The sequence below is a fragment of the Blennius ocellaris genome (genome assembly GCF_963422515.1).
Source record: "Blennius ocellaris genome assembly, chromosome: 14".
NCBI classification, from domain to species: Eukaryota; Metazoa; Chordata; class Actinopteri; order Blenniiformes; family Blenniidae; genus Blennius; species Blennius ocellaris.
In genome coordinates, this window is record NC_137663.1 from 28,577,776 (window position 1) to 28,590,129 (window position 12,354).

At 46.5% G+C, this 12,354-nt stretch overlaps 1 protein-coding gene across 1 annotated transcript in view; it reads left to right on the forward strand.

Moving 5' to 3' along the window:
• Window positions 1-11,220: 11,220 nt before the first annotated feature.
• Window positions 11,221-12,354, forward strand: part of st6gal1 (ST6 beta-galactosamide alpha-2,6-sialyltranferase 1) — a gene marked incomplete at its 5' end in the record, with an annotated part of 13,429 nt that continues 12,295 nt past the window's right edge. The window contains 2 exons of the mRNA XM_080508675.1: window positions 11,221-11,439; window positions 11,869-12,228. Of these exons, the coding sequence (XP_080364801.1) occupies window positions 11,221-11,439; window positions 11,869-12,228 (579 nt within the window). The remainder of the gene's footprint in view (window positions 11,440-11,868; window positions 12,229-12,354) is intronic.

A 12,354-nucleotide genomic window follows, 5' to 3' on the forward strand; every position in this document is an offset into this window, starting at 1 on the left:
TAAGCCAGTTCTTGGGTTGAAAAGCCACATACTGAGAGGCAAAGGCCTGAATGTGGGTTGGCCACCCCTGGTATATATTGTAGTACAATGGCGGCCATGCATTTCAGACCTCGGCCTTCAGTAGTGCTTATTCAGGATCAATCCACCCCCACTAACTTTTTGGAGCCAAAACTACACCTTGTTATGCAGAAATGCAGTATAAAGAGCTGTTGTATCGCAGAAAGATACTCATATAGCCAGACAAAGTATGTTTACTGAAGATAGAAATGGACTGCAGCTTCTACTGCAGCTAACCCTAACCCTACTGCAGCTCACCCTAAACCTAACCCTACTGCAGCTCACCCTAACCCTAACGCTACTGCAGCTAACCCTAACCCTACTGCAGCTCACCCTAAACCTAACCCTACTGCAGCTAACCCTAACCCTAACGCTACTGCAGCTAACCCTAACCCTACTGCAGCTCACCCTAACCCTAACGCTACTGCAGCTAACCCTAACCCTACTGCAGCTCACCCTAACCCTAACGCTACTGCAGCTAACCCTAACCCTACTGCAGCTCACCCTAACCCTACTGCAGCTCACCCTAAACCTAACCCTACTGCAGCTAACGCTACTGCAGCTAACCCTAACCCTACTGCAGCTAACCCTAACGCTACTGCAGCTCACCCTAACCCTAACCCTACTGCAGCTCACCCTAACCGTAACGCTACTGCAGCTAACCCTAACCCTACTGCAGCTCACCCTAACCCTAACGCTACTGCAGCTAACCCTAACCCTACTGCAGCTCACCCTAACCCTACTGCAGCTCACCCTAAACCTAACCCTACTGCAGCTAACCCTAACCCTAACGCTACTGCAGCTAACCCTAACCCTACTGCAGCTCACCCTAACCCTACTGCAGCTCACCCTAACCCTAACGCTACTGCAGCTAACCCTAACCCTACTGCAGCTCACCCTAACCCTAACGCTACTGCAGCTAACCCTAACCCTACTGCAGCTCACCCTAACCCTAACGCTACTGCAGCTAACCCTAACCCTACTGCAGCTCACCCTAACCCTACTGCAGCTCACCCTAAACCTAACCCTACTGCAGCTAACCCTAACCCTAACGCTACTGCAGCTAACCCTAACCCTACTGCAGCTAACCCTAACCCTAACGCTACTGCAGCTAACCCTAACCCTACTGCAGCTAACCCTAACCCTACTGCAGCTCACCCTAACCCTAACGCTACTGCAGCTAACCCTAACCCTACTGCAGCTCACCCTAACCCTAACGCTACTGCAGCTAACCCTAACCCTACTGCAGCTCACCCTAACCCTACTGCAGCTCACCCTAAACCTAACCCTACTGCAGCTAACCCTAACCCTAACGCTACTGCAGCTAACCCTAACCCTACTGCAGCTAACCCTAACCCTAACGCTACTGCAGCTAACCCTAACCCTACTGCAGCTCACCCTAACCCTAACGCTACTGCAGCTAACCCTAACCCTACTGCAGCTCACCCTAGCCCTAACCCTACTGCAGCTCACCCTAACCCTAACGCTACTGCAGCTAACCCTAACCCTACTGCAGCTCACCCTAACCCTAACGCTACTGCAGCTAACCCTAACCCTACTGCAGCTCACCCTAACCCTACTGCAGCTAACCCTAACCCTAACGCTACTGCAGCTAACCCTAACCCTACTGCAGCTAACCCTAACCCTAACCCTACTGCAGCTAACCCTAACCCTAACCCTACTGCAGCTAACCCTAACCCTACTGCAGCTAACCCTAACCCTAACCCTACTGCACCTATTGCAGAGCAAACTTCGGGGCAAACTTTAAGAATGTGGGCGGAGTCAAGCGTTTGTGGCATTTACCGTCTGGAGAGTGGAACAGAAAGAGACTAATTTAACTTATTTAGGCCCCTGAATATTCAGGCTGCTGGAGAGTTCATAAGCTGGTGGGCACTGAGAGTCATGCTCAGGGACCCCCAGTACATGTTTGTTACTGTGAGGAAGTAGTGGAGGATTAAAGTGGAAGTAGTGAGGAGGTAGAGGAGGATTAAAGTGGAAGTAGTGAGGAGGTAGAGGAGGATTAAAGTGGAAGTAGTGAGGAAGTTGAGGAAGTAGAGGAGGATTACAGTGGAAGTGGTGAGGAAGTTGAGGAAGTAGAGGAGGATTAAAGTGGAAGTAGTGAGGAAGTAGTGGAGGATTAAAGTGGAAGACGTGAGGAGGTAGAGGAGGATTAAAGTGGAAGTAGTGAGGAGGTAGAGGAGGATTAAAGTGGAAGTAGTGAGGAGGTAGAGGAGGATAAAAGTGGAAGTAGTGAGGAGGTAGAGGAGGATTAAAGTGGAAGTAGTGAGGAGGTAGAGGAGGATTAAAGTGGAAGTAGTGAGGAGGTAGAGGAGGATTAAAGTGGAAGTAGTGAGGAGGTAGAGGAGCATTAAAGTGGAAGTAGTGAGGAGGTAGAGGAGGATTAAAGTGGAAGTAGTGAGGAGGTAGAGGAGGATTAAAGTGGAAGTAGTGAGGAGGTAGAGGAGGATAAAAGTGGAAGTAGTGAGGAGGTAGAGGAGGATTAAAGTGGAAGTAGTGAGGAGGTAGAGGAGGATTAAAGTGGAAGTAGTGAGGAGGTAGAGGAGGATAAAAGTGGAAGTAGTGAGGAGGTAGAGGAGCATTAAAGTGGAAGTAGTGAGGAGGTAGAGGAGGATTAAAGTGGAAGTAGTGAGGAGGTAGAGGAGGATTAAAGTGGAAGTAGTGAGGAGGTAGAGGAGCATTAAAGTGGAAGTAGTGAGGAGGTAGAGGAGGATTAAAGTGGAAGTAGTGAGGAGGTAGAGGAGCATTAAAGTGGAAGTAGTGAGGAGGTAGAGGAGGATTAAAGTGGAAGTAGTGAGGAGGTAGAGGAGCATTAAAGTGGAAGTAGTGAGGAAGACTGAATTATCTGGCCTGAAGACTACATTGCAGTTGCGTGTGACCAGCCATTCGCCACCAGCTGGCTAAAGGGGCGGGACTTCCTCTTTCAGGTTGTGCAGATGTGAGCATTAAATGCAGGTTCTGACCCAAATCTGCACGACTTATTTCTGCAGCTCACCGACTGGAGATGAATATTTTAACATCATGAAGAAAACTGCAGCAGGAAGGAAAGAAAATAAAGCTTCCTTAGGAGTTTATTGCTCAAGTTGTTCGCAGGAGATCAACAATTTAAAACCTTTATTACAAGATCTTTGAAACATTTGCTTGGATTTCTCCAAATCTTGAAGCTCATTTACTTGTGATTGTATCAGAAAGTATAAAAGTGAATAAATCTGAAGCAGAAATATACTGAGTGGTGTTAGAAAGGGCTCACATATAAATGTATTTCTTCTACAGAGGGGAGGAAGGAACACCTGGAGACAACAGCCCGTTGCTAGGCAACAACATCAGCAACACTGAGTGTGTGGAGGAACACACATACACACACACGGTGATCGCCATGGCCTACAAGGTAATGTGTGTGAGTGTGTGAGTGAATGACTCAGCAGTAGTAACAGCTGATCTCCCGACAAACAGATAAGGTAGAGGTGTGACACATCACTGTGTTTACAGACTGCACAGCTGAGATGTGACATCATCATCAATACTCAACTCACAGAGAGCAGAGTAAACAGTGGAAGAAGTGACGTTCTCTTCCAACATTTAACCTGTCACCATGGCTCCAGCATGTAGCCTGCTCCAAACACACCAAGCTCCCTGCAGAAGGTAGCCTGCTCCAAACAGAACAATGTTAGAGGAGGAAGATGCTCTATAATCTAGTGTTAGAGGAGGAAGATGCTCTATAGTCTGATTCAGAGGAGGAAGATGCTCTATAATCTGGATTAGGGGAGGAAGATGCTCTATAATCTGGATTAGAGGAGGAAGATGCTCTATAGTCTGATGTCAGAGGGGGAAGCTGCTCTATAATCTGATGTCAGAGGAGGAAGATGCTCTATAATCTGGATTAGGGGAGGAAGATGCTCTATAATCTGGTGTTAGAGGAGGATGATGCTCTATAATCTGGTGTTAGAGGAGGAAGGTGCTCTATAATCTGGATTAGAGGAGGGAGATGCTCTATAATCTGGTGTTAGAGGAGGAAGATGCTCTATAATCTGATGTTTGAGGAGGAAGATGCTCTATAATCTGGTGTTAGAGGAGGACGGTGCTCTATAATCTGGTGTTAGGGGAGGAAGATGCTCTATAATCTGGGTTAGAGGAGGAAGGTGCTCTATAATCTGGTGTTAGGGGAGGAAGATGCTCTATAATCTGGATTAGAGGAGGAAGACGCTCTATAATCTGGTGTTAGAGGAGGAAGATGCTCTATAATCTGATATCAGAGGAGGAAGATGCTCTATAATCTGGTGTTAGAGGAGGAAGATGCTCTATAATCTGGATTAGAGGAGGAAGATGCTCTATAATCTGGTGTTAGAGGAGGAAGATGCTCTATAATCTGGTGTTAGGGGAGGAAGATACTCTATAATCTGGTGTTAGGGGAGGAAGATACTCTATAATCTGGACTTCGATCTAATCTGGACGTTACAGAGAAGAACTTGACCACTTGTCACTGTGGCACTTTACTTCTCAGCTGTTTTTATCACGAGGCCCCGTTACACTGAGCTGCTTCTCTGTAAGTGTGTTTTTCTGCAATTCTAAAACATTTGCAACATTTTTTGTTTTCTTTATTACAAGAACCGTGATCCACCAGGATTCCGGCTGTCAGGGTGGATAAATGCTGGTGTGGTTTTTTTTTGTTGTCTTTTTCGCAGGATGTTTGAACCAATGAGATCGATGAATGATTTTAGGTCACTGTGATTCATTGATTGTTTTTAAAAGTCCACAAACTGCTAACAGGCCACTGGCACTGACAATGTCACGCACACAGGGACGAGCAGGAAAAAGCATGTTTCCAACGAACCGAGGGGTAAAGTGTAACTCCTCATTCTGCCCCCCAATGTTCCTGATGCAAGTTTTTGATTTAAAATGTAGTATTTCTGAAGATGACTGCAGGACAAGCGGTGCTTCTGAGTGCGATCTTTGTGAAAGGCTCTTTTCTCCCTCACTTGAAACCGAGTGGAAGCAGCTGTTTCCTCCAGAGGCTGATTGTCCAGTCCACTGTCGGCTTGTCAGTCGCTCTGCTGCAGCACAGACGCTCACTTCTCCTGCTGCCATCATGAGCTGCATGGCAACAAGTCCAACACAAAGACACCTCCTTCATCCAGTTTAGGGTCTACACACACACACACACACACACACACACACACACACACACACACACACACACACACACACACACACACACACACACACACACACACACACACACACACACACACACACACACACACACACACACCATATTCACCCCCCTTTTTTAAAACATCCAAACAACTACAACAAGATTAAGAGTGCACAGAACAAAATTAAGATAAAGATAGTGTAATTTCTCATTTAAATTCAGATTACAACCTAACCCAGTTGTGTTTAAGAACAAAAGACAAGTTCTCACTGAACATTCCTTTTAGCTGCTGAAGGGAGAAATCTCAGAGGCTGGAGGTCATTGGGAGGGTAAACTGTGTTAAGGTAGCTGGATCACACCTGGCGTTCTGTAGTGTAATCTCAAACGTCAGTTCCAAACCCTTGTGTGCCACAGATCGGTTTAATGGCAGACAATATTTTTATGGACTGGCCTTAAGGTGTGGTGGATAAATGCAACAAAATAAAATGATACAACCAACACAAAAATGGTGGTATTTTGTAAATATAATAGTTAAGGTGAATCCACTGTGTAATTGTAAGACTTTCGACTTACTTAAATGTTATTCTTCTGTCTCCTCACTGGCCCTTTTGCCCTTTGCTAAGAAACTTTCCAAAGACGACTGTTTTTTACTCGTTTTGCTGCTTGTGGGTTTAATATCAGTGCTAATGTGTCACGTGACTGACACGCCTGAGTCATAGAGTATGGAACAGAGAGAAATTGGTCATTTTTCAAACCTTACCTTTTTTTGTTAGTCTGCCAATCATTGGAGATGTTGGAGCCTTTTAGGTGACATATTTTATTTAATCTCCAACATTTCATACACAAGCAAGTGGGATCATGACCCTCATGCATAAATCCAGCCCTTTACATTAGGGAAGCACCGATCCACGTTTTTTCACCACCAATCTGATCCCAATACCAGAGTGTAGATATCTGCTGATACCGATACCAGAGTGTGGATATCTGCTGATACCGATACCAGAGTGTGGATATCTGCTGATACCGATACCAGAGTGTGGATTTCTGCTGATACCGATACCAGAGTGTGGATATCTGCTGATACCGATACCAGAGTGTGGATATCTGCTGATACCGATACCAGAGTGTGGATTTCTGCTGATACCGATACCAGAGTGTGGATATCTGCTGATACCAATACCAGAGTGTGGATATCTGCTGATACCGATACCAGAGTGTGGATATCTGCTGATGCCGATACCAGAGTATGGATTTCGGCTGATACTGATACCAGAATGTGGATTTCTGCTGATACTGATAGTATTCTGACACCACAGCTGTTTGCTTTAATATTATTTTTCTCATTATAGTAGATTTTACATGAGACAGTAATAAACAGTCTCTCCAGTAAAGTAGTAAATATAGGAATGTTTACATGTTTTCTCTCTAAAGACGACTTGAGGTCAGTAGAAGGTGAGAAAAGGAAGCAGGACAAAGTCTTTTAGTTCATGTGGACAATGTGGGTCTCTAATATACTAGTTCTATCTTTAAACCATGTGGACAATTTGAGGGTCTAAGTGACGTCATGGTCTCTAATAAACTAGTTCTATAAACCATGTGGACAGTGTGGTGGTCTGAGTGACGTCATGGTCTCTAATAAACTAGTTCTATAAACCATGTGGACAATGTGGGGGTCTGAGTGACATCATGGTCTCTAATAAACTAGTTCTATAAACCATGTGGACAATGTGAGGGTCTGAGTGACGTCATGGTCTCTAATAAACTAGTTCTATAAACCATGTGGACAGTGTGGTGGTCTGAGTGACGTCATGGTCTCTAATAAACTAGTTCTATAAACCATGTGGACAATGTGGGGGTCTGAGTGACATCATGGTCTCTAATAAACTAGTTCTATAAACCATGTGGACAATGTGAGGGTCTGAGTGACGTCATGGTCTCTAATAAACTAGTTCTATAAACCATGTGGACAATGTGAGAGTCTGAGTGACGTCATGGTCTCTAATAAACTAGTTCTATAAACCATGTGGACAGTGTGAGGGTCTGAGTGACGTCATGGTCTCTAATAAACTAGTTCTATAAACCATGTGGACAATGTGAGGGTCTGAGTGACGTCATGGTCTCTAATAAACTAGCTCTATCTTTAAAACCTCACTACCACTGTTTTAATCAGGAGAAATTCTCCATCAAGCAGCAGCACCATGTTTCAGCTCTCAGCAGCTCCACCCACTGGGACTATTTTAGTGAGTTTAGGGTGGAGGAGGACACAGCTTCACGGAGGTGTAAATCTCCTGCTGACAGCCTGGGGGCGCTGCTGCTCACTGTTCTGATGTCAGAGCTTCTCCTGACAGCTGCAGGTTTAAAACGCTGACGTCTGGCGGCAGAGCGCCGCCTGCTGGACAACGGCTTTAATAACATCCATGTTATTGTGTTGCTTTGATGACATTGCACATTTGTTATGCTGTGATTTCAGAGGCTCAGATACAGATAAAACCAGCAAGAGGCAGTCAGATAAAACCAGCAAGAGGCAGTCGGATAAAACCAGCAAGAGGCAGTCAGATAAAACCAGCAGGAGGCAGTCGGATAAAACCAGCAAGAGGCAGTCAGATAAAACCAGCAAGAGGCAGTCGGATAAAACCAGCAAGAGGCAGTCAGATAAAACCAGCAGGAGGCAGTCGGATAAAACCAGCAGTCGGCAGTCGGATAAAACCAGCAAGAGGCAGTCGGATAAAACCAGCAGGAGGGAGTCAGATAAAACCAGCAGTCGGCAGTCGGATAAAACCAGCAGTCGGCAGTCGGATAAAACCAGCAAGAGGCAGTCGGATATAACCAGCAAGAGGCAGTCAGATAAAACCAGCAGGAGGCAGTCGGATAAAACCAGCAGGAGGGAGTCAGATAAAACCAGCAGGAGGCAGTCGGATAAAACCAGCAGTCGGCAGTCGGATAAAACCAGCAAGAGGCAGTCGGATATAACCAGCAAGAGGCAGTCGGATAAAACCAGCAGGAGGCAGTCGGATAAAACCAGCAGGAGGCCGTCGGATAAAACCAGCAGGAGGCAGTCAGATATAACCAGCAGGAGGCAGTCAGATATAACCAGCAGGAGGCAGTCGGATAAAACCAGCAAGAGGCAGTCAGATAAAACCAGCAGGAGGCAGTCAGATATAACCAGCAGGAGGCAGTCAGATATAACCAGCAGGAGGCAGTCAGATAAAACCAGCAGGAGGCAGTCAGATATAACCAGCAGGAGGCAGTCAGATAAAACCAGCAGGAGGCAGTCAGATATAACCAGCAGGAGGCAGTCAGATATAACCAGCAGGAGGCAGTCAGATAAAACCAGCAGGAGGCAGTCAGATAAAACCAGCAGGAGGCAGTCAGATAAAACCAGCAAGAGGCAGTCAGATATAACCAGCAGGAGGCAGTCGGATAAAACCAGCAAGAGGCAGTCGGATATAACCAGCAAGAGGCAGTCAGATATAACCAGCAGGAGGCAGTCAGATATAACCATCAAGAGGCAGTCAGATAAAACCATCAAGAGGCAGTCAGATAAAACCATCAAGAGGCAGTCGGATAAAACCAGCAGGAGGCAGTCAGATATAACCAGCCGGAGGCAGTCGGATAAAACCAGCAGGAGGCAGTCAGATATAACCAGCAAGAGGCAGTCAGATATAACCAGCAGGAGGCAGTCGGATAAAACCATCAAGAGGCAGTCAGATAAAACCAGCAGGAGGCAGTCAGATAAAACCAGCAGGAGGCAGTCAGATAAAACCAGCAGGAGGCAGTCGGATAAAACCAGCAAGAGGCAGTCAGATAAAACCAGCAAGAGGCAGTCAGATAAAACCATCAAGAGGCAGTCAGATAAAACCATCAAGAGGCAGTCAGATAAAACCAGCAGGAGGCAGTCAGATATAACCAGCAGGAGGCAGTCAGATAAAACCATCAAGAGGCAGTCAGATATAACCATCAAGAGGCAGTCAGATAAAACCAGCAAGAGGCAGTCAGATATAACCAGCAAGAGGCAGTCAGATATAACCATCAAGAGGCAGTCAGATAAAACCAGCAGGAGGCAGTCAGATAAAACCAGCAGGAGGCAGTCAGATAAAACCAGCAGGAGGCAGTCAGATAAAACCAGCAGGAGGCAGTCGGATAAAACCAGCAAGAGGCAGTCAGATAAAACCATCAAGAGGCAGTCAGATAAAACCAGCAAGAGGCAGTCAGATAAAACCAGCAGGAGGCAGTCGGATAAAACCAGCAGGAGGCAGTCAGATATAACCAGCAAGAGGCAGTCAGATAAAACCAGCAAGAGGCAGTCAGATAAAACCAGCAGGAGGCAGTCAGATATAACCATCAAGAGGCAGTCAGATAAAACCAGCAGGAGGCAGTCAGATATAACCAGCAGGAGGCAGTCAGATAAAACCAGCAAGAGGCAGTCAGATAAAACCATCAAGAGGCAGTCAGATAAAACCAGCAAGAGGCAGTCAGATAAAACCAGCAGGAGGCAGTCGGATAAAACCAGCAGGAGGCAGTCAGATATAACCAGCAAGAGGCAGTCAGATAAAACCAGCAAGAGGCAGTCAGATAAAACCAGCAGGAGGCAGTCAGATAAAACCATCAAGAGGCAGTCAGATAAAACCATCAAGAGGCAGTCGGGGACCCTTGCAGAGAGTTTCTTATAAAATAGGAATGGGAGAGGAATTGAACTGAAATTGAAAGTCTTAACTTGGAGCCGAGTTCCGAGGGATCTGAGTTGGTCATCCAATGGCGAAGTTTCTGCAAAGGTTCCGAGAAGTGGGTTTCCAAACCCGAGTATTCCCCGTGCTCCAGTGGCAGACGGTCGAGACGGAGGCACAGGCAGTGTGAGATGCTGGAAATCATTGTTTGTGGAGATTTGTTCCTGCGTTTATGTGTAAATGTCGAATTTTTGATTATTTTAACTTTCTAATCCCAAAGTTTCATAACTTTTTATGGTTCAGAAAAAAAGTTGACTGAGCAGGAAGAGGAGAAAGGACAGGGACACAATTTGATTTGTTAATATAATAAAAATACATGACACACATTTACCATGTTATTAAAAAATGTATATGGATAAAAAGGGACTTGTACAATAAATAAGGTGTGGCAGTAGGTAGTATGTAGTAGTATGGTTTGAATTCGACTGAGTTTATAATTCGTTCCGGTGACGATCTAAATGTTGATGTTGTGAAAAATTCCAAATTGCGGACGACGAGGAGTTTCCCCGACTACGTAATTCGAGGCAATCCCTAGGAATTATCGAATTACAATGTTTTCCAGGTGAGACTCTGCGTCATTGACCAGAATGGGAACATGAATTGGGAAAAAAATAGCAGCTGCGATCGGCCGTGGTCTTTAATACGGTCATCGGCGAGATTCATTTGATCGCGCACTTGGGCCGAAAAATGGCCGTGCGCGGCGATGGCATGATCCATTGGCGATACCAAGGGAATTTTGCCGAAAAAAAGTCAAAATATCGCCAAAAAACCACAAGTCCAGTCTGGCAGGCGGGTAGATGATTACTGTAAGTTGCCCGAGCAAAGCTTTTACTAGCCCTGGATGTTCGGGAAAGCCTTAATGTTGAGCCCTGGTCTTGGTACGGGTACCAGTACATACATTGTTACAGCCTTACTGTTTAGTCCATCTGTCCTTCAGTGACTACAGCCATCTTTCTCCTTCTCTTCTTCCTCCTTGTCTCTTTCTGCCTCATTGCCCCCATTTGCCCAAGGCAGTTGAAATCACCCCCCACGTCCTCATTCTGCTGTGTAGATTGTGTCACTGTATTTCCTGTATCTGAGACTGGTTCTCATGGAAGTCCTCTTCCTCACAATGCGCCATGGAAAAATGACAGGGACTGTTGAATTGAGCATTTCAACAAGCAACAATGAAGCATTTTGTAAAGATGAAGATCCAGATTGTAGAGCACCAACACTGTGTGTGTGTGTGTGTGTGTGCGTGCGTGCGTGCGTGCGTGCGTGCATGCGTGCATGCGTGTGCAGATTCCCGGGGCAGCGATGGACAGAGTCAGCCTGCTGTGGCGTCTGAGGCGTCGTGCTCGCCGCGGGGCGCTCTGCATGGCCTTCTTCTGCGTCTCCATGGCTCTGCTCTATGCGCTCTGTGCCGAGAACAGCGTACCCGTCACCGACGCCATCTTTGGCATTCGAGCACGGACTCGGGCTCAACCACGCACCCACTCTGTCATAAAGGTATTTAACACTTCCTCTTCCTCTCCCCTTTGGCTTCCTGTTCATCAGATGCTTTCATGTGGAGCTTCCCAACGTCTGTCCAAAACACTCTGTAGCCCTGTACTGAACGACCAAAACATCATAGTGAAGACAAACACTTGAGGAACCTTTCAAAATAAAAGCGCTGGAGAGTTTCCAGGTTTGTCTATGTAGATTCTTGAAAGCGTTTTGATCTGGTTACTTTCTATGTGCAAATTTGAACAATCTCCAAGGTTGTATATGACAGCAGCTCTGCAACCTACACTGCTAAACAGATGGATTTGTGTTCCTTCTGTAAACTCCTCTTTTCTCCCTTTCTCGCTGCCCTCATCACACTCCTGACACATCTGACCTTTTTACCACACTCGACTTTTTCCTGTAGCCAGTGTTAGCTTCCTGTGACTCCCACAGGTGCTGCGAGGAGGAGCGAAGCCCGTGTATGTCGACCCTCAGAAGCTACCGGGGGTCGTCCCGGGTGACCCTCACCGCCCCATTCCTGTGCTCTCCTCCCCAAACCACACGCATGAAGCTGGCAACTCGCCCTCCAAGAGGAAGCGGGAGCCTTCAGGCTTCTTTGCACGGCTGCTGCCCCGCCCCTTAACCCGTGCCCTGGAAACGCTGTTCGGTGGGCGGCGGCGGGGGGAGCTGAGCGGCCGAGGCAGCGATGCCGAGTTCTTCGGACCTCACGGGTTGCTGGGAGAAGTGTGGGATGATGACATGTCCAGCAGCATGCTGGGAAGCAGGATGAGGAAGGTGGTGCAGAACTATCAGGTGAGGCCGGACAGGGAAACAGGATGTGCTTTATACATAAGAGAAACTAAGCTAACAGTAGCAGCTAACAGATGTGATGATGTAGCCACCAGCTAATACTAAACACATAGAAACCAGCTAATACTA